The 26,203-nt window shown below is 42.3% G+C and overlaps 1 protein-coding gene across 2 annotated transcripts; it reads left to right on the forward strand.

The window, feature by feature from the left end:
• The first annotated feature begins 232 nt into the window (after nt 1-232).
• On the forward strand, nt 233-24,972 carry Nrip3 (nuclear receptor interacting protein 3). 2 transcript variants are annotated; one of them, XM_028894637.2, is made up of 7 exons: nt 236-526; nt 16,957-17,118; nt 17,669-17,751; nt 19,303-19,442; nt 21,132-21,184; nt 21,282-21,376; nt 21,832-24,972. In XM_028894637.2, exons 1-7 carry the CDS (start codon nt 353-355, stop codon nt 21,845-21,847), a joined length of 723 nt encoding a protein of 240 aa, XP_028750470.1. In that variant the 5' UTR covers nt 236-352; the 3' UTR covers nt 21,848-24,972. The 2 variants fall into 2 exon arrangements, with proteins under 2 accessions (XP_037067484.1, XP_028750470.1); XM_037211589.1 differs by lacking the exon at nt 21,132-21,184 and having other exon boundaries at nt 233-526; nt 21,226-21,376.
• The last annotated feature ends 1,231 nt before the right edge of the window (nt 24,973-26,203 follow it).

The following is a 26,203-nucleotide window of genomic DNA, read 5'->3' on the forward strand; positions in this document are numbered from 1 at the left end:
CGGGAGAGGGGACAATTGTGCGAAGCGGCCCCGCGGGACACTCAGCGCCCCAGGGGCAGTCGGGCCACCGCGGGCTTCTTGCTCCTGGCTGGCTTTTTCCTCAGGGTGGATGATGGAGCGGAGGTAGGTGATTGACGCTAGACACCCCGCCCCCTGCCCCCACTACTGGGGCGCCAGAGGGCGGGGCGTTGTGCCAGCCACGCCCTTCCCGCGCGCACTGGCTGCTCCCCGTGACGTCACGCTCGGCTATAAAAGACGCGGGAGCAAGGCTCCCGCGGCGCTGTCAAGGAGCTCGAGGCTGAGGGTGCTCGGGACCGGGAGACCCGGCCGCCGGGCCGCGGGCTCCTCAGCAATGTTTTACTCAGGACTCCTCACCGAGGGCGGCCGCAAGGAGACGGACATGCGGGAAGCGGCGTCCCTGCGGCAGCAGCGCCGGATGAAGCAGGCGGTGCAATTCATCCACAAGGACTCCGCCGACCTGCTCCCCCTGGACGGCCTCAAAAAGCTGGGCTCGTCCAAGGACACGGTGAGTTCCCCATCCCCGGCCACGCCTGCCTCCGGCCTCCGGGCCGCCGCTGTTGCCCAGGCCCTCGGGGCCGCTTTCACTGAGTCACCGGCCAGGCCTGTCACTGCCCGCTCCCTGGCGGGTGCTCGACAGAGATCCCCCCTGTCTCACATCCCTGGGGACCTTGTAGCTGCCTGTTCTCCCTCAGGGTAGCCTTCTCCGGGAGCCCGGCTTTCTTCTCCCCAGTACAAGGAAGGAAGAGACCCTGACCGGATCTATTGCTCTCAGATCTCCTTTCCTCCCGCTTATTCGGAATCTCAAATTTGGCTCCCGGGGCTGGAACCTCGCAGCGAAGTCTCAGCTCCCACTGCCTCCTCACAGGCTGCGTGGCCAGTCCTGTGTCCCAGACAGAGGTGACTCGTAGTGGGGGATTGAGAAACAGTGGAGAGCGAGGTTTCGTGACAGTTGCTGAATCTAGATGACTTTGGTTGTTTCTACTGCGCCCGGCTCCCTGCCGCCCCAAATCTATTTAGTTTAGTTCTGGCCTTAATCTACCTTTGATTTTCTACCCTGACTGGGGGTGGGGTGGGGTGGGGTGGGGCGAGCAAGGGAAAAGGGGGTCTAGCTTGAATATTCCCAGAACCTAAACATCTCATCCCTCTTATCTCTTCCTCTTCTTCAGTCCTCCCTCTAAAGAGTGAGTGGAGGGAGGAAGCCCTGACTGCTCCATCTCACAGATCAGCTAATGCATGTACATAGTTGGAGCTGGGGTTGGTGCAGTCTTTTTTATTTCTGGCAGGATTATTCTTGGTATTAAGTAGAAGTCCAGGACGTGGGCCAGAATCCAAAACCATATTGTCCTCCAGCTATTGAATAAGGGTGAATGGCTGAGGGATGTGACCTATATTTAATTCTCATCCCTTTCTCACAAATTTATATCTAACTTTGTAGTTTCATCTGGAGTTTGCTTGTACTTTGATTTTTTTTTTTGTTGTTGTTGTTAATGAGATATCAGGGTCTTGCTATATAACCTAGTCTGGCTTGGCCCTCAGTACACAGTACAAGTTGGCCTCTAATTCTGGATCCTCCTGTCTCAGTCTCATGATTGTTAAGATTATGTAGGCATGCACCACCACTCCCAGCTTGATTGTTTTCTTGTATCTATAATTTGCTTATTATTTGTGGAGAAAATTATGGAACATTAATTAAATGTCTTTTACAACAGAAATAAATGCTCTATATAATCTTTCTAGTATTTTTATATTTTGAGCTTCTGATACTTAATTTTGAATGTGGTTGTTGGCCCTGGTTCACTGAATTGCTATTTCTGGCCCCAGTATGGCAATGGAAGCTAGTGCTTCTGTTTTTTTTTTTTTTTTTTTTTTTTTTAATGGTTCTAGTGATTCATCAATACCAAAGATTTTCCCTTCCTGCCATTAGATACTCTCATGAAAGGAAAGAGCTACCCAGGTAACTTACTCTGTTTTTTAAAAGCTGTTTTTCGGCTTGAGCCTGGGTATAGTTGATCTAGTCGTGCTAGCGCGGAGTGATGAGTGATTAAAATGTATTCCTATCAAAGAGACAACTCTCTTTGCCTTCTATCACTTTAAAACATTCATGATTCATTTGTCAAACTCAGTCCAAATCTTCTCCCCTTCAGACCAAATAATCCTATTCAACAAGGTGGGAGGTAGTATGGGAAGAATTAAAATGTGGACTTTTAAAACGCTGGATTTAAGGCATAGATGTTTGGTTTCCATGGGTGGCTATGGAGTTCCCTGATGAGAATTACCACATCCTTCTTCCTAAGATTCCTGATACTGCTATGAACTATGTAGGACAGTTCTGTTCTGACTCCCTCTGTCCCAGCTGAACCACAGGGAGTGGACAGCACAGAGCACAGCTGAGACCACAGAGAGGGCTTCCAGGGGACAGCCATGGGTATGACACACGGCGGCAGTTGACTGTGAAACAAACCCTGAACCATGTTTCACACTTCCCGTACCCCATTTTCGGAGAGTTAATTTCCCTCCCTCACTGTTCTCACACCTTTAATGTGCAAGTTATTGAAGGGAGGAACCAGAGAGCATCACAGAAACCAAGGCTGACTGAGGAGGGCAGGCAGAGCGCAAGTGCTGGGGTGAAGCAGCACTTGGAACTGACGTGGCAGCCTCAGTACCATCTCAGAAAGGGTTTTAAAAACACAGTCTTATCAACTCACTTTACAGACAAGATAGACCATGCTGGCTCCATTTTCTTCCATGATGTGGAATTTGGAGGGCATTAAAATTGAACAGTAGTTTTGACTTGAAGTAGTTTATCCAACAACCCCAGCAGAAAGGGGGCAAAAAAGAGCTGTGAGAGGAGAATACAAATTCAGCTTTTATTGACTCTGGGGCTTGAGCAATGTTAAATCTGTGGATTATTTTTCATCACACAAGTATTGTAGCTAGATTTTCCTGCCTTGCCCACAGTCAGGACAAATCTCTGTCACCCCCCAGTCCCACAGTTGCTCAGACCCAACCAAGTAAATACAGAGACTTATATTGCTTACAGACTGTATGGCCGTGGCAGGTTTCTTGATAACTGTTCTTACAGCTTAAATTAATCCATTTCCATAAATCTATACCTTGCCACATGGCGTGTGGCTTACCGGTGTCTTCACATGCTGCTGGTCATGGTGGCGGCTAGCAGTGACTCCTTCCACCTTCCTGTTCTTCCCTTTCTCCTCTCTGTTAGTCCTACCTATACTTCCTGCCTAGCCACTGACCAATCAGTGTCTTATTTATTGACCAATCAGAGCAATTTGACATACAGACCATCCCACAGCAAAGTATCCCATGTTTTAATGATGCTTCTAGCTTTCCTGAATTATCTAGTACCTTGTACTGTGCTCTTTCTGTAATGTTTGCAGTTTGAAATTGACATTTTTGGTTTGGCAGATGGTACTTGTAAGGCAATCAAAGATGGTCATGTTCTCTTGGCCCCAGGATAGTGCCTTTACCCAATTGCTTTGTGTGTGGAGTTGGCTGCTACCAAGTCTGCTGTGGAAATTAATCATATTTCTTATGTCTGGCTCACTTATTTTTATCATTTCATTGTATTGAGATTTTTTGTATTAAATTAAGAACTAAAGGCAGAGTTATGTGCCATATTATATTTGACTTAAAAAAATGATAGAGCCAGACGTTGGTGATGCATGCCTTTAATCCCAACACTTGGGAGGCAGAAGCAGGTGGATCTCTGTGAGTTCAAGGCCAGCCTGGTCTACAAAGCAAGTTCCAGGACAGCCAGGGCTATACAGAGAAATCCTGTTTGGAAAAACCAAACCAAGCCAAACCAAATAAACAAAAACAAAAAAACCTGACAGAGCTAGACAAAAGCATCCTTATTCTTGGAGTTTTGCCTATTGTAATTTTTCTTGTTTTGGCAACCAGGAAAGTTGTTCTTGTTGTACTACAGACTTTACTTTTTTAAAGCAGTTATGTCATGTGATGATATGCTGAATTTCTTATATGATGTTATTATTGACCTGCTTGGCTATATCCTTCCTGGCCTAGTAGCAGAGGGAGAATTTTTCTTTCTGTGTTTGAGTCTGCATATAACCAAAAACTTCATCCAAACTAGCTATAATTCAGGCCAGGGGAGAGATAGTAGAACATAGTGCAGGAAACTGACTATTACATACCTGAGTAGACTAGTTCTCTGTCAATTAGAGCAGCTCAGCCTGGTGCCCTGTAGATTAGCTACTTATAATGCCAAAGGTCTAGGACTAGAGAACTTGGTAGCCTTAGAAAAGGAGTTAAATGCAGTATAAAACCAGCCTCTGGAAGGGGATTGTGAAGGGATGGGGGAGAGAAGGAGTGGAAGTTGGGAGTGGATATGGTCAAGAGACATTGTATACATGTATGCAATTATCAATAAATAAATTGCCATTTTAAAAGAATTACTTTTATGGAGATAGTGAAGGAAACGAGGGGGTAAAATATGTCAGGAAAGAATGTTCTGGGCAAAAGATACAGCAGGTGCAATAGTCTGACCATCAGGACGCTTCATATAATTAGAGGATTGAGAGAGGGCCAGCATGGCCAGAGCAAAACGAGCAAGGAGTGTGGTGATAGGGAATAGGAACAGACAAACAATGGAAGCTAGATCTGTTTTTTCCATGTTGTTAGGTAAGGATCCTACCACTCCAGCTACATCTCCAGCCACTGGCATGCATTAAAACAAACAAACAAAACCTCACTGTGGTCACGATGCAGAGAATGAATGGAAGCGTAAAAATCAGAAGACAAGTTAGGAAGCTGTTGCATTACAGATAGAAAAGATGGTAGCTTGGTTAGATTGGAGGTAGTAGAGATGAGAAAATGATGTGGTTTAGAGGCAGGAGCAACAGCACTTGGAAAGGGAGACTAAGAAAAGAATCAAGAATGTGTATGACGCCAGAGAGATGACTCAGTGCTTAAAAGCATTTGCAGCTGACTGGGGTTCAATTCCCAGCACCCACATGGTGGCTCATAACCTTCTGTAACTCCATTTCCAGGGGATCCAACTCTTTCCATCTTTTGACCTTCCTGGCTGTGAAGACATTTACGCAGGCACAACACCTATGCACATTAAATAAAATAGAAAAAAGAAAGAATGTGTATGAGTTGGGTATACTGCCTATAGTTCCAAGCTACTTAAGACTAGACTGGGCAACACAGTGAGACCTATCTCAAAACTTAATCAAACAAAACCAAAACAAGTAGATGGTAGTGCCATTTGCTAAGGTTGGCAGGAAGAAGTAACTAACTGAATGTGGAGCTCAAATATCCTTTATTACTGTTAAAGGAAGCAAAATTTGGGGCTGGAGAGATGGCTCATCAGTTAAAAGCACTGGCTACTATTCCAGAGGACCTGGGTTCAATTCCCGGCACCCACATGGCAGCTCATAACTGTATCTCCAGTTCCAGGGAATCAGACACCCTCACACAGACATTCATGCAGGTAAAACACCAATGCATGTAAAATAAAAATAAATAAATCTTAAAAGGAAAAGAAAAAAGAAAGCAAGGCTTAGTGAGATTAGTGATTTGCCCAAGGTAATATGCAACAGGTGGTAGTTTGCTGAAAGTAGGAAACCTTGGTGCAGGGATAGTTAAATAGATGAGACTGGGAAGGAGGATGAGTGGTAGTTAGTAAATCTTGAATACTAAAGTGAGAATTTTTGTTTAACCCAGCTGTCAAGAGAACCATTGTAAGGGGAAGAGATCATGAAGGTAATGTTTTAGGATTACAGATGCTTAGATTTAGCAGTAGAAATAGAGTAATATATGAGGAGGCAGAATTTCATTCACCAAGACAGGGAGGGGATAGAGAAGAAAAAACATCCTTTATGGGAAATATGGGTAGGACAAGTTCAGTCTGAAGCCTGTGGAATGTTCAAGTAGTGGGGCACAGTTGGGGCTATAGGCCTGAAACTCAAGAGTGAGAGCTGTGCTTGAGATAAAGTCCTTATAAAGGTAGTGATTTATGCAATGAAAACAGATAGAATTGCCAATAGCAAATATGTAGAGTGAGAAAAAGGCCAAATATAGAGCACTGAAGAACACTGACATTTTAAAACGGAACAGAGGTAAAGGAACCAGTAGACAAGGCAAAAAGTAAACAGAAGGATGGCTTTAGAAGCTAGTTGAAAGAGACATTCAAGAAAAAAAATGTTGAGCTTATTGCAGAATTTCTGATGACAAATATATGGAAGAAATCCATTATTAAGTAGCTAAATAGACATATGTTTGTATAATAAACTCAAGTACCTGTAGATGATATCTCCAAGTATGGGTTGGGGAGAAGGCTCAGGGTTTATTAACACACACTGCTCTTCCAGTAGATCTGAGTTTATTTAGCAGTGACTACATTGGGTAGTTACAACCTCCTGTAACTCCAGATCCAGTGGATCCAGTGCTCTCTTCTGTTCTCTGAGGGCACACGCACTCACGTGCACGTATTCCCTGCCCTGACACAGACTTATAAATAAGAAAATAAAGCAATTTTTAATAAACCAAGTAGGACAGCTATGAGCGAAAAGATGTTAAGCAAGTGTATTGGTTATTTGTTGTTGTTGTTGTTACTGTGACAAAATGCCTGACTAAAGGAACTTTAGGAAATAATGATTTATTTTGGCTCATGGGTTGAAGGGACAGTCCTTCATGGCAGGTAAGGTATGGCAGTAAGAACCTGAGGCCCTTGGTCCATTGTGTTGCAGTCAAGAAACAGACACACACACACACACACACACACACACACACACACACACACACACACGGATGCATGCATATACATACTCTTAGAAATTAAATCTCGAAAAAATAGTGTTGTATATGCATACAAAACATATTTAGTTTTTGCATGTTCTAGCAGATGCTTTAGTTGTCTAATTGGTTTTCCATTTTCAGTCCTTTTCTATTTGACTCTATAGAGATTAGAAAGCTAAATTCTGTTCCAAGATTTCTTGCAGTGAAGATGGTTGTTGAATTTCATCAATAAGATAAGGAAAAGAAACCTGCTAAGGAAGCTTCTAGAAAAACCTTTGCTTTCATGACAAAAGGGATGGATGGCATCAGCATGGTTCCCACCCTCTTCCCTCTTCTTCTGAATATGGACGTAATGCCTGGATCTAGGGCACCTTGCTTATTACCATGCGGGCATGTGCAAGAGAAATGAAATTGCTCATCTGCTGAGTTAATGTAGGCAATGTCTACCTTCAAATCTCTTGTTGCTTTAGAAAAATAACACTCCACTTAAACCTCTGTAAGCTGGCCTTTCTTGTGGCTTCATTATTTCCTATGATTTCTTTGTTTTTTAAACCCCTTTGTCCATATATCTTTACTTGCAAGTGTTCATTGCAAAGAATCATTGGTCTGGTTCGAGGCTCTGGTTTCTACTACTGGGCGCTCACTGGGACTCCTCTTGGGTATCCTGTTGTTGCCCTGTGTTGTGAAGATCCTGCAGCTTTGTGTTTGAGTGTCAGGCCCCTTCATGTGCTCTAGCAGATCATAGATGGGGTGGATGCTAGGGCAGACCAAGTCATAACCCTGGTTCTGGGCCTGGGCAGCTGCAGGGTTGGTCAACCTGCCACTTTTCCCCTGTCCTCACCACCAGGGTGAACTCTCCAGCACTGCCCCAGCTAATTTTACTCTTTGCAACAATGAGCGAGAGTCAGAGTCAGTTCTTCTGCCTTTCCACCCTCTGGGTGGGCTCTCCCACACCTAAACCACCAGGGCCAGCTCTACTGTACTGCCTAGGTGAGGTACAGGGGCCACTCTTACAAGTACGGCAGCTGGTGAGGGACAGGGCCAACTCTTCTACCTGTCATCCATATTTCTAAATGAATGGTAATGTGCCAACTTTTTTCTTCAGAAAAGGTCTCGCTATATTGTCTAGGCTGACCTTGAATTTGTGATCTTTCTGCTCCAGCCTCCTGATTTGCTGGGATTATAGGCATATACCACCTTGCCCAGCTTCCTGATTTTTTGATTTTACTAGTACATACTACTAAATTGGTTTTGTTGAAAGGATTAAGATGGAGCAGCAATATGGTTCAGCAAGTAAAAGCACTTACAACTGAATCTGATGACCTGAGTTCTATTCTTGGAATCCACATGGGGGAAGGAGAGAACACACTCCTGAGATTTGTCCCTGGCCCCAATATGTATGGTGCAAAACATGGTTACAACATCTGGGCAGTGTTTGTGCATGCCTTTAATCCTAGCATTCAGGAGACAGAGTCAGGTGGATCTCTGAATTCCAGGTTACCCTGATCTACAGAGTAAGTTCCAGGACAGCCAGGGCTACACAGAGAAACCTTGTCTCAAAAAAGAAAAATAAAAAGTTCTCTTTCAATGGGTAAGAGTTCCATTCTCTTATACCTTCACACCATATCCTCTCTCCTGTTATATTAATATTCTGCTGAATTATCATTTTGGAACAAATCAGTATTTACTCTTATGACTATGTTCATATTGTTCATATCTGAGACAAATGTATTATGTTTTTTTCTTTATCATGTATTTTTCCAAAATTGATTCCTTGAAGTTTTTTCTTTACTTAATTTTCAATGTAAAAATGCTTTAAAACTATAGATGATTACAAGTTCATTAAAATTTTTTGAAACTAAAATATGATTATATATTTCTCATTTCTCCCTTCCCTTTCTTCCTTTTAACCATTCCCATGTACTCCCTTTTTCTCTCTCAAATTCATGTCTTCTTTTTCCTTAATAAATATATAAATACAACCTTCTCAGTCTGTATAATGTTATATTCACTAGTTGGTATTGGTTTTGAGGGGAGTTCTTTTCAGAGAAGACTATTTCTCCCATTCACAATTTTCCTTATTTGCATATAGATTTTTGTTTAGGTTGGGGCTCCATGAGATCTCCCCCTTCCATGTTAGCATGTCTGTTGGTGGTGTTCTTGTTCAGGTCTTGTTTAGGCAGCTATGTTGAGATTTCACGGGTATAGCTTCCCTGACACTCCTAGAAGATGCAATCTCACAGCAGATTCCCTGCTCCTGAGGGGCAGAAGTTGTGTTATAGATGTATCAGTTAGAGCTGAGCATCATATGATCACTTGTTTTTTGCATTTTGAAGGGTTGTGGTTTTCTGTAATGCTCTCTGTCTGTTGCAAAAAGAAGGTTCTGTGATGAGGGGTGAGATATGTGGCTGGACTCCGGCACAGGATGTACTCATTTTTATTTTTGAGGCAGAGTCTCATGCAGCCCAGGCTTAGCCTGTACTAACTACTATGTAGCTAAGGCTAACCGTGAACACTTGATCTTCCTGTCTCCTCCTCTTAAGTGTCGGGACTACAGGCATGTGACACCATGCTTGGTCCTTTTTTTCCCTCTTAAAGACGTTCTTCCCATTTTCTCATTTCATTTTGGGCTGGCTGCTGTTCGTTTTATAGGCAAACGTTTTTTTTCTAATGCTGCTCTCAATTTCCTTTGCTGTCCTTCTCAACTGGATCCTTTTAAAAGTTTTATTTATTTTATGTGTATTTTTTTTTTTTTTGGCCTGTGAGTGTTTTACCTGCATATATATCTGTGTACTGTGTGCATGCCTGGTTCCAGCTGAGGCCAGAAGCTGGCGTTAGATCCCTTGGACTTGAATTACAGAAGGTTGTGAGCCACCATGTGGGTGCTAGGAATTGATCCCAGGCCCTCTGAAAGAGCAGCCAAATGCTCTTTCCATTGAGCCAGCTCTCCAGACCCCCTCTACTGGATCCTTTATTTCTTGGATCCCATGCTTTTTGCCTTTTGTCTTCCTCTTTTTGGTTGAGTATCTTCCAGTAGCTTCTTATGGTTATGTGGTAAATAACTCCTTAAAAGCCAACTGATAGCATGGCTAGGTATGAAATGGTTTACTTTTAGATTTTTTTAAAATATTTGTTTTTTAGGGCTGGAGAGATGGCTCAGAGGTTAAGAGCACTGACTGCTCTTCCAGAGGTCATGAGTTCAATTCCCAGCAACCACATAGCTCACAACCATCTGTAATGACATCTGGTCTGGCCTGCAGTCATACATGCTGTATACATAATAAATAAATAAATAAATAAATAAATAAATAAATAAATAAATAAATAAATATTTGTTTTTATTTTATGTATATGGGTGTTTTATCTGCATGTGTCTGTGCCAATAGAGAAAAAGGCATCAAAGTCCCGGATGAAGGTATCCCTGGAACTGGACTGATAGGAGATTGTGAGCCTCCATGTGGGTGTTGGAAATGAACCTGTGTCTTCTGGAAGAGCAGCCCATGCTCTTAACCACTGAGCCATCTCTCCAGCCCCACTGTTAGATTTTTGAAGGTATTATTCCATTGTTTTTTAGCATCTGTTTTTTTATTGTTGAAGAATCTTTATCATTCTGGCTCCCAATCCTTTGTATTTGGGCCATTTGGAAGCTTTTGGAATTCGTGTCATTTATGATATTCCACGGTGATGTGATATCTTTTTGCCTCTTCTTTTCTAAGGCTGTAATATCTTGGGGTAGTTTTTTTTCCTTCATCATGCTAGGGTGTGCCCTCTGAATCTTTAATTCCATAGCCTTCAGTTCTTCTTAGTGTGGTACTCAGTACTATTCTAAAGCTGTTATATACATCTGGAAAGCCAAACTATTAACCAGTCAGAGTCTTTTAAGTTGTTCTTACAAAGAGTAAACTTTTAGCATTCTTCCCAACTGTTTGGGTCAAGTGGGAGTCAAATGCAGACTTTAAACCAGTGGTTCTCAGCCTTCCTAATGCTGCAACCCTTTAATACAGTTCCTCATGCTGTGGTGACCATAAGATTATTTCATTGCTATTTCATAACTGTAATTTTGCTACTGTTATGAACTGCAATGTAAGTATTTGATATGCACCCCCCCCTGTGAAAGGGTCATTCGACCCCTAAAGTGGTCACGACCCACATGTTGAGAACCACTGCTTTAAACTATTGTGTTTCCATCCCTATCACACCTCTGAGGGTAGAAGTTGCAATACCTCTAACTTCTCAGTTTTGCCAGGATTTTAGGTTGATTGAGAAAACTACTTTTACAGCTAGACACCACTATACGTGTAATAGCTCAAACATAATTCTCTTAAGTAATTGTACAATGGCCTTTGGTATTTGTGGGTTTTGTATCCACAGATTCACCCAACTGTATGATGAAAATATATATAAAAAATGTTGGGGAATATTATTTTAAGGTGTGTTCCTTTTGTTAACACTATGAAGCTGTGTTACTGTGCCTGTCTAAAACACTTGATGATCTAATAAAGAACTGGCCAATAGCAAGGCAGGAGAAAGGATAGACAGGGCTGGCAGGCAGAGAGAGTATATAGAGGGAGGAATCTGGGAAGAGGTAGAAGAAAAGGAAGAAGTAGCCAGAGAAGGAAGGGGACTCCTGGGGCCAGCCACCTAGCTACACAGCAAGCCACAGAGTAAGAGTAAGATTTACAGAAGTAAGAGAATGGGAAAAGCCCAGAGGTAAAAGGTAGACGGGATAATTTAAGTTGAGAAAAGCTGGCTGGAAACTAAGCCAAGTTAAGCCTGGGTTTTCATAATTAAGAATAAGCCTCAGTGTGTGAATTTATTTGGGAGCTGGGTGGTGGGCCCCCCAAAAGAGTAAAAAACAAAACACAAGAAAACTGTTTATAGGGACTGGAGAAATGGCTTAGCAGTTAAGAGCACTTGCTCTCCAGAGGGCACAAGTTAGGTTCCCAGTACCTATCTTGGCCAGCTCACAACTGCCTAATAACTTCAGCTTCAGGGGATTTGACACCTTTTTCTGACCTCATGTGTGTGTATGTACACACATGCTCACGTGTACATACACACACAATTAAAATTAAATAATTATTTAAAAAATAAAATAAAATAAATATTTTCAAAAACAAAACCTCTAAGCTGTAAGTGGTATTGCATACCTATAATCTCAGCCGTAGGCAGGCAGGCAGATCTCTGTGAGTTCCAGGCTAGCCAGAGCTACATAATGATCTCTATTTAAAAGTAAAAAAACTGCTGGGTGGTGGTAGCGCATGCCTTTAATCCTAGCACTCGGGAGGCAGAGCCAGGTGGATCTCTTTAAGCTCAAGGCCAGCCTGGTCTACAGAGCGAGATCCAGAACATACACCAAAAGTACACAGAGAAACCCTGTCTCGAAAAACCAAATAAATAAATAAAATTAAAAAAAAAAACTCTGCTTTTGTACTAACATGACTGACTTTTTCCTTGGTCCTTATTCTCTAAACAATATAGTATAACAACTATTTACATTGCCTTATGTATTGTAAGCAATCCCGAGATAATTAAAATATAGGGGAGGATATGAGCAGGTTATATGCAAATAATGCCATCATTTTATATAAGGGCCAAGTATCCATGCATTTTGATATCTGCGGAGGGTCCTGGGATAAATTCTGAGGGTGAATGTACTAGTGGAAAAGTTAGCAAGATAACTTTGCATGTATTTCCAGAGACCTAAGTTGGCAGTGACCTCTGAAAAGGTTGCTGTGGCAGTCAACTCTGCTAGTCATTCAGAATTAAAAGAATTCCTGAAGCAGTATGTTTAGGAGCTTTTTATGGGCCAGTCTTAAAGGTATGCATATCACTTCTACCCACACTCAATCCTCTAGAACGCAGTCGCCACAGGGCTCTGCCAAAAGGAGGGTAGAAAGCATAATCTACTTAACTGCCTGAGATGGAAGGAACTAGGATTTTAAGGAGCATCTATCAGCCGCTGCCATTCTGTGGTCTGTGACGTAAAATAGTGTGAAGCACTCAAATTTTCTCTAGTCCAAGCCAGTTGTTGTTTAGCTATATGCTGTTCAGTTGTCAAATTTTTGTCAAAATCTATTTTCTTTTTCTCTTACTATTTTTTTTTTGTTCTTGTGGGATTTAGGCCTTTCTTTTTACTTTACTATAATGTTAGGAAATTTTTGATTGGGAGTAAGGTAAATGTCAGCTGTGCAGCCTCCTAAAATATGTAGGCATGAGGTTGAAATGATGGCTCAATGATGAAGTGAATTGACTGTTCTTGCAGAGGACCCAGGCTGAATTTTCAGCACTCACATGGTGGTTCACAACCATCTGTAACTCTAGTTTCAGAGGATTTGATGTCCTTTTATGGCCTCTGAGTGTCCCAGGCATGCACATGGTACACATACATACATGCAAGCAAAACACTCAAACACATAAAAATGAATAAATACATAAAATTTTAAAATATGTACACATGGGGCTGGAGAGATGGCTCAGTAGTTAAGAGCACTGACTGCTCTTCCAGAGGACCTGGGTTCAATTCCCAGCATCCACATGGCAGCTTATAACTGCCTGTGACTTCAGTTTCAGGGGATCTAACACCTTCATACAGATATACATGTAGGCAAAACACAAATGCACATGAAATAAAAAAATAAATTGTAAAAAATTATGTGGACATAATAAAATGATCAAATATCTAAGTTTAATATGGGTTAGCTGGCTGCTACAAATCTGCTGTGGAAATTAATCATATTTCTTATGTCTGGCTCCCTTATTTTATCATTTCATTGTATTGGGATTTCTATATTAAATTAACTGAAACCAGATTTATGAGCCATATTATATTTGACTTAAAAAAACAACTGATAGAGCCAGGCGTTGGTGGCACTTGCCTTTAATCCCAGTACTTGGCAGGCAGAGGAAGGCAGATCTTTGAATTCGAGGCTAGCTTGGTCTACAGAATGAATCCAAGACAGCTAAGACTATACAGAGAAACACTGTCTCAGAAAACCAAAAGAAAAACAATAAGTATTCCTGTATGTTTTTGAGTTTTGTGAAGATGTCTTCTTCCCAGGATCTAGGAATGTTGAGGATGCTCTTTAGCTTACAGAGGAAGACTCCAGGAGAAAGAGGAAAATACAGAAGGATGGCTGTACTAAGAATGAATTCAGAATGTTAATGATTAGGTTTCTCTGCAAGATTAAGAAGAAGCAGACACTGTTGTGTTCGGCAAGACAGTGTAGAAGGAAGAAGCTTTTGATGAGGCTTTGATTAGGTGGCCCTTAAAGTCCCATCTGCAAATTCAGTTTGTCTGGGTAGGTCCTGCTAAGTGGGACTTGGCAGAAACCACCACTCTGCTTTAGTATGGCTCAAGCTGGGATCCATCTTCTTACCGACTGAGATTAAAGTGAGGAATTGATTTCTACTGAGAACAGTGTTCTCCTCAGTGTTGCATCACAAAATCCGCTGGAGCCAGCACTTTCCTAGCCATCCTCACCAAGTAAGAAACATGCACTGCCTTCACCAGTGCTCTTCTTCTCCTTTCCTCAGGGATGTTAATCTATATCCTGTTTTGCCAAGGACCAGTGGATTTGGGAATCTATTTCTTCTCCTTACTAGAGTGACAGCGAGTCACAGCTCTGACTCCCTTCTTCCTTTGAAATCTGTAAGACAGCTTATAATAAAGACTTTCCCCTGCTATCCTTCCCAGGAACTTCTGGTTCTAGACCTCTAAGAGTAACTTCTTACTCTTTGAATCAGAGGAAGAATGTGGTAGAAGAATCTTGGGACTAAGTGCCATCATTTGAGAGTTTTGAAACATTATTGTAAAGTGGGCACAAGATACATGTGCATAGAAAATTTCTCAGGTCAAATGACTTGAAAGAGAGAAAGATAGATAGATAGATAGATAGATAGAGAGAGAGAGAGAGAGAGAGAGAGAGAGAGAGAGAGAGAGATCGTTCTAAATGGTCTGGAAGCCACTTTGAGCAGGAATAGAGGAACATTATCTAGAAACTCTACCAAGTTCTAGCAAAACTCAGACCTGCCATTCTGTTTCCTAACATTTGGTTCCTGACACATACATAAAGTCTGTTAAATTCTCTTCTTGGCCAGTGTCTGTTTTAAGTCCCCACTTTCCTGTTCACTACACATAGTTGTAGAGTGTTTGACTAGTATGCAAATACTAGCATACCCTAAGTTAAATCCTCAATACTGTGGAAAGAGGATGTTGAGGGACAGAAGACAGGAAAGAGGAGGAGGAATAAGAGAAGAAAATTAGATAAGTGAATAACATGATAGGCCCAGTATTTTCAAGTTGTCAGTGAGGATGATTCCTGTGGGGTTTGCCTGGTTCCAAAATGTCCATGTTAAGTTTACTCAGCCATGAATTACTGTCTTCCTAGTCTATCAGCCAAACTGGTAACTCCACCTTCAGAAGAGCCAGGTCCACAAGGCACCTGCAAAATAGATTTGAAAAGTTAAGACTATATAGGTGTGACATTTAACATAGCAATTAGCAGAGCTTCTAAGTACCTATGACAATGAGCTGCCCTTTCTGTAAGCTGACTTACAGTTGTTCAGGAAAACAGAGATCATTTATTGTAAAATAAAGCTTCTTTCTCCTGACCTGCCCTTGTAAAGGGAGGAAGGCACAAGTCCACATCACTGGGGCACTTCAGTTCTCTTAAGCATAGTGGTCCTATCTCCATGTACTAGTTACTTCTCTATTACTGTGATAAATCACCATGGCTAAGGCAATTTATTGAAGGAAGGGTTTATTTGAACTTAGGGTTCCAGAGGGATAGAGTCCATCACCATCACAGTGGGCAAGTGTGGTGACAGGCAGGCATGGTGATTGGAGATGGAAGTTGAGAGTTCACATCTTGACCCACAAACAGGAAGCAGAGAGGACACAGTGGGGATATAGCAGGGCTTTGAAATCCTCAAAGCCTCCCCTCATGATATACTTCCTCCCACAAGAACACACCTCTGGAGGCAGGAACTGAAGCACAGGCCATGGGTGAATTCTGCTTAAAGGCTTACTGTAGCTAGAGTTTTCCTGCCTTGCCCACAGTCAGGACAAATCTCTGTCACCCGCCAGTCCCACAGTCACTCAGACCCAACCAAGTAAACACAGAGACTTATATTGCATACAAACTGTATGGCCGTGGCAGGCTTCTTGCTAACTGTTCTTATAGCTTAAATTAATCCATTCCCATAAATCTATACCTTGCCACGTGGCTGGTGGCTTACCGGCGTCTTCACATGCTGCTGGTCATGGCGGTGGCTGGCAGTGTCTCTCTGCCTCAGCCTTCTGCTTCCCAGAATTCTCCTCTCTCCTTGTCCCACCTACTTCCTGCCTGGCCACTGGCCAATCAGTGTTTTATTTATTGACCAATCAGAGCAATTTGACATACAGACCATCCCACAGCAGCTTACTCCTCATAGCTTGTTCTGGATGGCTTATTCAGCCTGCTTGCTTGTTTTCTTTCTTTCTTTCTTTCTTTCTTTCTTTCTTTCTTTCTTTCTTTCTTTCTTTCTTTCTTTCTTTCTTCCTTCCTTCCTTCCTCTCTCCTCCCTCCCTCCTCCTCTCTCTCTCTCTCTCTCTCTCTCTTTCTTTTTTTCAAGACAGAGTTTTTCTGTGTAGCTTTGGAGCCTGCCCTGGAACTCGCTCTGTAGACCAAGCTGGGCTCAATCTCACAGAGATCCGCCTGGCTCTGCCTCCCAAGTGCTGGGATTAAAGGCGTGCACCCCCCCCCCAGCCTGCTTTCTTATACACTCCAGGACCACCTTCCCAGGCACAGCACTACCTGCAGTGGGCTGGGCCCTTCCACATCAACTGTCAGTCAAGAAAACGCACCACAGGCTTTCCTATGGCCAACTTGATGGGGGCATTTTCTCAACTGAGAGGCCATCTTCTCAGATAATATGAGCTTGTGTCAGGTTGACAAAAAACTAAGAAGCACACTCCAGAGTAGTCTATTACATGTTGATCTATAATACCTGTGCTGACAGTACCAGTGACATCCTCACCCGGGGGAAGAATATGAGGGCAAAGTTGGAGCTGTTACATGAGGTTCCTTCATTACTTTTGTGGATCCCGGGTGGGGTGATGGGAGAGGAGGGAGTGGCCTGACAGTAAGAAGCCTCTGCTTTCTATCCCTCAAGCAACCTCATAACATTCTGCAGAGGCGCCTCATGGAAACCAACCTGTCCAAGCTCCGGAGCAGTCGAGTCCCTTGGGCCTCCAAGACCAACAAATTCAATCAGACAAAATCTGAAGGGCTAAAAAAGTGTGAAGATGATGACATGATTTTAGTGTCTTGCCAGGTAATGTTCAAGGAATAGCTTTTCTAGAAGTTTTTAGAAAGTAGGATTTGGGTACCCTTTATAATCCCAATAGTAGACTCTCTCCTCAAAACTTTATAGACAATGGTTCTTCACATGGAATTAATAAATGGGTTTTAAAGTTCTCTATATTAGAAATGCATACGATATTTTATATGTGTGCACATTTGAGTGGCAATAAGTACCAACGCTTTTGTCAGATATACAAAAGAACGTGTCATCTTTTTAAAGACCTGGGATGTAGTTCAGTGGTAGAAAGCTCATCTAGCATGCTCAAGGCCCTGTATTTGACCCCCAGGATGATTGTTTTTAGAATATTGTGAATGTAATATTTAGTATATAGAATGAAATCTCCAAAGTTCCCTATGGGTATTCTATCAGCCTTAGACTTAGCAGGAAAAGAGCCAATCAAAGACAGATTTAGCAGTGAAGGACAATGGGACAGCACCGACCCACCAGTTGGAACTTTGACTGCTGCTTCTTGCTCTTTGCTTCTCCAGAGCCTATTAAAGAGTATCTTTCCTTCCCATAGTGTGCTGGAAAGGATGTGAAAGCTCTGGTTGACACCGGCTGTCAATATAATCTCATCTCTTCGGCCTGTGTGGACAGATTGGGGTAAGCAGCCACTTGTGCTGGGTGCATGTCAGATGTAATTATACTCCTTGTTTGAATCTGGTTTAAGGTTATAGATGCTTGAATGTACCTACAGAAGCACAGAAAAACATGTAAAGGTTTTATCTTGGCCAGAACCATATCCTTAATAGAGGGGACATGTGGCAGTTGTCAGACAGCGGAAGAGATCCAGGACACCTCGGGCCTTCTGCTAACTCCCACTTTCTACATTTTGAGCAGACTTCTAGACTGCAGGGTGAGAGAGAGAACCCAAGGTTCTCCCTCTCCTGGTCAGAGAAAGCCGTTCTGTCTTACTGCAGTTTCACTCAGCCTTCCCTGTTCTTCTTCCCTTCTTCCTACTCTTTCTTCTAAAGTACCAGATGGCCCCTGAGGCATCCAGCCTAAAATGAATAGAATCAACCTAGTATTGTTTTCCATATTTCCCTGTAGACAGTAAATCATTCCTCAGACCAAATCTCTGCAATTAAACAGTTATTGAGACAGACCAAGTGGCCTGTTTTGAACTTCATCCAAGACATGGAAATTCTCAAGTGGGCTTACCCAGGGCTTCATTTGGGTTCTTAATGACAGCATTGTGTATCTTCTACATCTACCTTGTTCTCACTCATCACTGCTGTGACTCTCTGAAGTTAGCGCTGTGGATTTTGCATATTACAGTTAAGGGTTGGGGTAAAGTAGATTCTAGAACTCAAGTGCGATGAATCTTAAATTTTTTTTAAAATGTGGTAAAGAGATGAGGTATGTACAATTTGATTGTTCCAGAAAGACTAATAATGTCCTGATGCATAATTAGGCAGCAGACTGCCATGATTCTGGAGGAATTAATAACCATCTGTAAAACTGCAATTAGTGTTCTTTTGGATGGGCTGTAACACCAAAAGAGAGGAAATGGAGGAGAGCCGAAGTATTGGCATAGAAAGTCCATAATTAAGTATTTATCCACCAACCCATAATAGCTTGGGTACTAGCTATTCCAACCAGCTTATGTAACCGTGCGAGCACTTGGTGCTATTCCTTTCTTTCCTTCCCGGCAAAGGCAAGTCAAATTAGTGAGAACTTCCTCCGTAATATTCTCTGCTGATAGCAATGTCTATGCCCTTACCAAATAGATGCCTGTCCCTATTAACCTTACGGCCTAAGACAATCTGATGGGAATAAACTGAAATAGAAAGGAGGGGGAAATGGGACCTTGAATAAGGCCTTTTCTAAATTAGGATTAATTTGTCCTCTGATATCTGTTATCCACAGATGGGTAAGAGACACATTAATTAAACTATCTCACACACATATGGGGATGTGAGGATGTAAGCAGAATTCTCTGAATGTGTCAACTCCTCTCTTAACAAATGTGGGTAGTGATGTAAGCTTCTTAAAAATAGGAAACAAGTCTCGTGGTTTCTTTTGTATTCCCCTGGCATGTTTAGGAAAAAGGGTTGAAGCAAGTACAGGTTAGCTAGCCCAGGAAGTCCCGAGAGAATCCCTACTGTCAATCAGAAACCTTTGCCAATGAGATTATATCTTCCTGTGTTTCAGACTAAAGGACCATGTTAAATCTCACAAGCATGAAGGAGAAAAGCTTTCTCTGCCACGGCATCTCAAAGTAGTAGGCCAGATTGAGCACCTACTGATTACAGTGGGCTCTCTCCGTCTGGATTGCCCAGCAGCTGTGGTTGGTGAGTTAAATTGGGGACTAGATCTATGGACCTAACATAAACCTTCCTGAGGTCTCATGCCTGTAATACTGACTTCTTCAAAATCCAAGGTTCATATTTCCTTGTGCTGTATACCTTTGTGCTAATTTTACCCTTCCAAATGCTGTAATTACAGTGCCAGTGCCACCATACCTGGCACTTTTTTTTTGAGACAGGATCTCTCTATATAGTCCTGTCTATCCTAGAGCTCACTATACAAACCAGGCTGGCTTTGAACTCAGAGATTCTCCTGTCACTCCTCCCTAGTGCTGAGATCAAAAGCATGTACCACCATGATCAGCCCAGCACATTACTTTTTTTAATTTTTAAATATGTATTTACTGGGGGCTGGAGAGATGACTCAGTGGTTTATAGTATTTCCTGCTCTTGCAGAAGCCTCAGGTTGGGGCATCTATATAGGATGGCTCACAACCACTTGTGACTCCAGTTCCAAGGGATCTGACACCTTCCTCTGACATCCTCAGGCTCCTGTACACATATGTGGTGTACATACATACACATAAACACTAAATAAATTTTTAGAAACAGAACGGAGCTAGTGGAATTGCTCAGTGGATTAAGATGCTTGTCTTCAAGGCTGACAACCTGAGTTTGATCCCCAGAACCTACATGGTAGAAGGAGAAAACTGACTTTTGCAAATCATCCTTTGACTTCCACTTGTGACCCATGGCACAGGTGTTCCCACCCAAATAAATACATGTAACTAGATGTTTTGATAATAAAATACTTGATTATATAAGGCTATTTTCACACAAGTATATAAATGTGCTTTGAGCATATCCCATTTCCCTTTCTTACTCTTCTCTATCTAGTTAGTCCCCATTGTTTCCCTAGACAGCTTCACCACTATTTTATGTTATCTTTTTTTATATGATTTTATGTGTCCATATGAAATCTAAGACAAGCAAATGAGAGAAGACATGAAGTATTTGTCTTCTGGGGACTGACTTAATTTACTTCCAGTGATTATCTCCAGTTGCATTATTTTCCTACAAATGATATAGCTTCATTCTTCTTTATGGATAAAAAAAATTCCATTGTGCATATCGGCCACAATGGAACAGATTTTTATCTACATTTACTTATTTAGGGAGGGGGTATGCTCATGTGACATGACACTTGTATAAAGGTCAGAGGTCAGGTCTTTCCCTCCACCATGTGGATTCCAAGGATTGAATCAGGTCTTCAGACATGGCAGTAAGCACCTTGCCCACTGAGCAATCTTACCTGCCTGAAGACAGATATTAAAATGTCCCCAAGGGCACTTTTCATTTGGTGAGGGCACTGATCCTCTTCCTCCTCTGCCATTAATGCCTAATTGCCTACTCTCCCTCTGCTTCTCATATGTTCTATGTTAGACTATCTGCCTATTTTTTGCTGAAGGCCTCTGTCCTCTAGAGTGAAAAAGACTGGTTTGAATGTTGGCTCTTACCTTCTTTTAACTATAATGATCTGAAAAAGTACTCAATAAAAGATGTTCAACCGATATTTATTGTCTAGTTAGCTGGCTGGTTTATTGGATGGATGGATGGATGGATGGATGGATGGATGGATGGATGGATAGGTGGGACAAATGAACCTAATGGTGATTAGGCTGACATCCAAGCCAGCATGGAAATGTCTCAATCTTACTGTTTTGCTTTTATTAGATGATAATGAAAAAAACTTGTCACTTGGGCTTCAGACTCTTAGATCCCTGAAGGTAGGCCTTTGATACTTTTCCTTTGATGCTTCCTCTCACAGGCAGGGGACTGAGAGTAGCATCACTGACAGTGACCAGTGGTCCCCCTTTGTTTCAGTGTATCATAAATTTGGACAAGCACCGGCTGATCATTGGGAAGACAGACAAAGAAGAAATCCCTTTTGTGGAGACAGTGTCTTTGAATGAAGCCAAGTGAGTACCGAAATTAGTCAGGGAAGTCAAATCCATCTGTCTTGAGTTGGGGTTTCTCAGACAGTGCATGGGTTCCTAGCCCAAATCTGCCCTTCCCCAGACCAGAGTCCATTGTCCCACAAAACTCTGTAGTTTACATGTTATAATAAAAAACGATAGCACACAGAATGGCGGAAGAAATCAAAAGCTTTTTAAGGTAGAGTATGTGCATGTGAAACAAACTTTCAGTATGTAGCCCAGGCATGGAATGGGGTGTGAAGTGGAAGTGGGGGCATTGAGATGGGGTTTTTGTGTATAGCCCAGGCTGGCTTTGAATTCATGAGCTTCCTGCCTCAGCCCCTCAGTGCTGGGATTATAAATAAGTGTATGCATGAGAAGTTTTTAAGCCAGTTTATTTGCCTTCAGATTAACTTCTTTGAATTTGCTATCAGTTCTTTGTTTCTTTCTCATTTCAGCACTTCAGAAGCATAATTGCAGCCTGGAGAGTGTCTGCATGTGCACACACCAGGCTGACAGACTGAGAAAACTGGGTTTGAATGAAATGCAGTAGCAACTTGCTATGGACCAAGTCCTTCCCTCCAGTACATCCTGCAGGGGCTTCTTCCCACTCAGACCTTTCTAGACTATAGTCTGTGCTTAGAGATCTTGTCTAGTTAATGGCTTAATGGTTAAACAGCCATTGTTTTTTACTTCTTTGAATATTTAATTTATAGACCCTTTGGACACTGCCAGGTCTTATTTGTGGCCTATTTCTCTGCTTATTCCAAGAATTTGCTTTTATTAGTCCAGTGTAGGGGCTGCCATGTTTCTCCACAGATAAAACTTGCTTTTTTAATAGTAAAATATATAGTAAATAGGATTCTCTTTTTAGCTGTTTCAAGGAGTTATATAGACATGTCTTGAAGTTAGAATCTCTTCCAATGAAGTAATTGATTTTTCCAATGTGAACTGATCTGAGAGATGTCTCAGAGAGATCATCTGATCCAGACATTTCACTTAAACACACAGACAGTCAAGTGAATTGTCTAAATTTACATATTAAGTCAGTAGCAGAAGCCAGACAGAATCTGGCCTGACATCCAAACCAAGGCTTTTGTGTTGCTTCATTTTTCCCAAGCCTTACGAGGAAGGCAGCAAGGTTAGAGTGCAAAAAAAAAGGAGGGGTACTGGATGTGGGTTAGTGGTGGAGTGCTTGCCTAATGTGCACGAGGTCCTGGGTTCAATCCAGCGCTAGAGATAAAGAGAGATGGCTTGGTGATTAGGAATGCTTGCTGCATAAGCATGAAGACTGCTATTTGGACCCCAGTACCCAAAGGCTGGGCACAGTCCTACACACACCTGTGACCCCAGAACTGAGGGGGCTGATGACAGGATGACTGATGGGACTTTCTAGCTGCCAGTCCGACCCAGAGAGGGAGAGAAAGCGAGGAAGAGAGAGGTAGAGCTCTATCTCCAGAGACCCCGTCTCAAAGGAACAAGGTAGAGAGTGATAGAGGAATAGAGGATACCCAATGTGAGTGTGCACAGGTGCACAGCTCCACATACACTTGTACAAATTCCTGCACACACCCTCTCATAGACACACCACAGAAGAAAAGGAGAGTTGGGGAGAAACAACAGGCTACAAAGAAAAACAGGGAACTTAACAAGAGAAAAAAGAAACCACAGAGAGGAAGGAATATTAGTTCCAGACATACCATAGATAATCTAATTGTCACTATCAGATACTGATTACCCCTAAGAACCAGCAAGAATTTCTGTCTGTCTGGTTACATGTCACAATGATTCAAGTATCTGGAAAGAGAGGTAAAAAGGAAGAATAAGATCCAAAGTGGGGCCAGAATAGAAGGGAGGAGACTGAGTACACTCAGTCAGTGGGAAAGCCTACCTGGAAAACTTGCCTGGCATTGAAATATAGGGAGTGAAACCTCCAGGCAGGGAATTGAAGACTGGGAAACCCTCAGTACAAGGAAAGGTGTTAAGAACCATTAAGAGCTGGGTATATTGCATGCCTCTAATCCCAGCACTAAGGCAGAGGCAGGCAGATCTCAGAGTATGAGACCAGCCTGGTCTACAAAGTGAGTTCCAGACCAGTCAGAGATAAACAGTCTCAAAAGACAAATAAACAAAACAGAACAAACTTTATAACTGCCCAGTATTTCCTGACCCATCTCAGTGGATTGGGGAAATCATGGGATGGTTGTTTGTTTTTTGTTTTTGCTCTTGTGTCATCTCAGGCATCTTCAGTTCAGTTACAGAAGCATTTGACTAAGTCAGAAAACTAACCAACCATGAGTATCCCTTCAAGACATTCCTAAGTCTACCCTTGGCTCATAGCAGTTCTCAAACTTTGTGTCTTGCCTAGTGTCCCAGCCGTCAGCCTGTCTATGAGCAGCTCTCCTTATGTGGAGGAATGTGCCCCTTCACTGAGGCCTCCCAGCACTTCTGTTTATCACAGTATCAGATCAGCCTGCTTCTCACAGGACAGAGCTGAAGATGTCGCCCCTTGTGCCTACTTGAGAGTTCTACCCCAGGCCTTGATGCTTGGCTGCAAGGGAAGCATACTGCAGACTCCTTCTAGTGTCTTCTTATTTGGATTTCCCGAGGACCCAGTGAGGCCAGGAATTCTCAGGCTCTTGAAAGATGCAATTGATCCTGGCCCTTTTGAGTTCAGCACTGTATGGCACTAGGATGATTAGATGGCCTCCAGTGTTCCTTCTGGTCTCTGAAAATCAGTCTGTGATTCTTTAATTTGGAAATAGAAACAGCGGGGGTGAACTGGACTCCATCTCATAGTTCACTCAGCTCATTCAAATTGTCTGAATTCTTTAACCAAATTATTTTAATCCCCAGGCATAATAGAGACACCTAAAATGCTTCAAGATAATTATAAGTCTTGAGATTCATTAATACTTGTTTTGTTTTTTTGAGACGGGATCTCATTATGTATCCTTGGCTGGCCTGGAACTCAGTATGTAGATGAGGCTGGCCTAAAACTCATATAAATCCACCTGCCTCTGCCTCCTGTGTTTAATGCTTTTTAAATGCTGCCAAATTAATTACTCTTATAGCTTCTGTCTCCCCAATGTTCACAAGGGGATACTGGCTCTGCTTTTGGGAGCTAGCAAAGCAAGGAGGTAAATGAGTTTTCCTATCAGAAATTTAGTGTTTCTAAGGGTGTAGGAAAGTGCCTACCACATCATAGTTCTGAGTTCCTGGAAAGTGGTCGCAGACCTGTCTCATTTCTAAATAGATGACGCATCCAAGAAGTTGAAAAACATTACTTTTGGCATTTCTTTATCTAATTTGAGGAAGGATTATTTTCTGACTTTCCCTTTTCCTTGCTCTGCACACAGCCCACTAGTTTGATTTTCTGTTCCTTAGCTCACAGCATCTATAGATTGGATTACCTAGCTACCCTTACTCTTGTGTAGTAGAAATACCTTTTCGGGCTGGGGACATGGAGGAGATGAACTGGATTCCTTCTCCTTCTGTTGCCAGGTCTCTGCATTAGCACTTTATCTGCTCAGTGTTTCTGGCTGTACTGGGCTTCTTTGTGACACTGATATATCAATAAACTGGGACCTTGCCCTCTGTGTGCTTGTCTGATGGTCTCTGTGCCAGGGTCCCGACCTGGAAGGTGGAGGAGCCAGGGCACAGCCTGGCTGCATCGGCTTTCTGCTTTAGGGCCTTCTGAATTCAAGGCTTTGTGGGTTCCAGCTCAACTGCTGCTGCTCCTTCAGCTCCTTCTTAAAGTCTTTGGACAGACTAGTGAATCTCACTGAGCCTGGCTTTGTGTCTATAACACAAGTAGAAAAAGGACTGAACTCATAGTGTAAAGTGAGAATATCCAAAGTAAAGTACAAGAACAATCTGTCATGTTGACCCAATCGGCAGTGTATGAGAGAACAGTTACTTCTAGAAATGGAAGTGTTTATTTGTATAACAAATGAGAGTGGTTTGGAAGGGAAAGGGTTGAATTAATCTTACTATATAATTGTGTCATTAGTTGATATTCCAAATAAATACATTTTACAGATGATAGAAACTTACCTTTTAGGGATACATATCTTTTTCATTTTCTTCTACATTTATTTATTTTGTATGTATCTTTAACACTTAAACGTAAGGTTAAGAAGCCAGCAAGCAGGGTGTTTCAACTCTGACAGTGGCTCTCACACTCTAGAACTATGCTCTGCTGCTCAGGAGGCATTGCCACTCCACCTCAAAGAATTTCTTATGCTTTTAAAATTATCCTAATTATGAAAAATGTCAAAAGTTTACCAGACCAGGCTCTTTAACAATGAATGACAAAATCAATAGTCATAACTACCAATTAACCTCCAGAAACCTACACAATTATTTAAATAATCTTATTTGTTTTCTCAGAGACTTTTTATTTAGGGTGTGGTGTGTTATAAAAGACTAGAACACTAGAGTTAGAAAGCCAGGTGTGGTGTTGCAAATTCCAGGGTTTAGGAGGCCAAGGCAGGAGGATTGTGAATTCAAAGCCAGCATGAGCATCATAGGAAGACTGTCTCAGAAAGGGGAGACTGGAGAAGGTGGAGAGATGGTTCAGCAGTTAAGAGCTCCTGCAGAGAACCAGAGTGTGGTTCCCAGCACCCACATCACTCAGTTTACAACAGCCTGTAACTCCATTCCAGATAGAGGGAGAGAGAGAGAAGAGAGAGAGAGAGAGAGAGAGAGAGAGAGAGAGAGAGAGAGAGAGAAATTTTTTAATGGGGGAAAGACTAGTGCTGGGGATGTAACCAATGGTGGAGTGACTAGCATGGATAAAAACCTGGGTTTGATCACCAGCGCTACAGA

Source organism: Peromyscus leucopus, chromosome 1 (assembly GCF_004664715.2).
Source record: "Peromyscus leucopus breed LL Stock chromosome 1, UCI_PerLeu_2.1, whole genome shotgun sequence".
Taxonomy (NCBI): Eukaryota; Metazoa; Chordata; class Mammalia; order Rodentia; family Cricetidae; genus Peromyscus; species Peromyscus leucopus.

Coding starts and splice junctions, on each gene's coding strand:
- Nrip3 (XM_037211589.1), top strand. CDS start 353: ATGTTTTACTCAGGACTCCTCACCGAGGGCGGCCGCAAGGAGACGGAC. Junction 17,752..19,302: donor GCCTGTGTGGACAGATTGGG/GTAAGCAGCCAC, acceptor CCTGTGTTTCAG/ACTAAAGGACCATGTTAAAT. Junction 19,443..21,225: donor TTGCCCAGCAGCTGTGGTTG/GTGAGTTAAATT, acceptor TTCCTCTCACAG/GCAGGGGACTGAGAGTAGCA.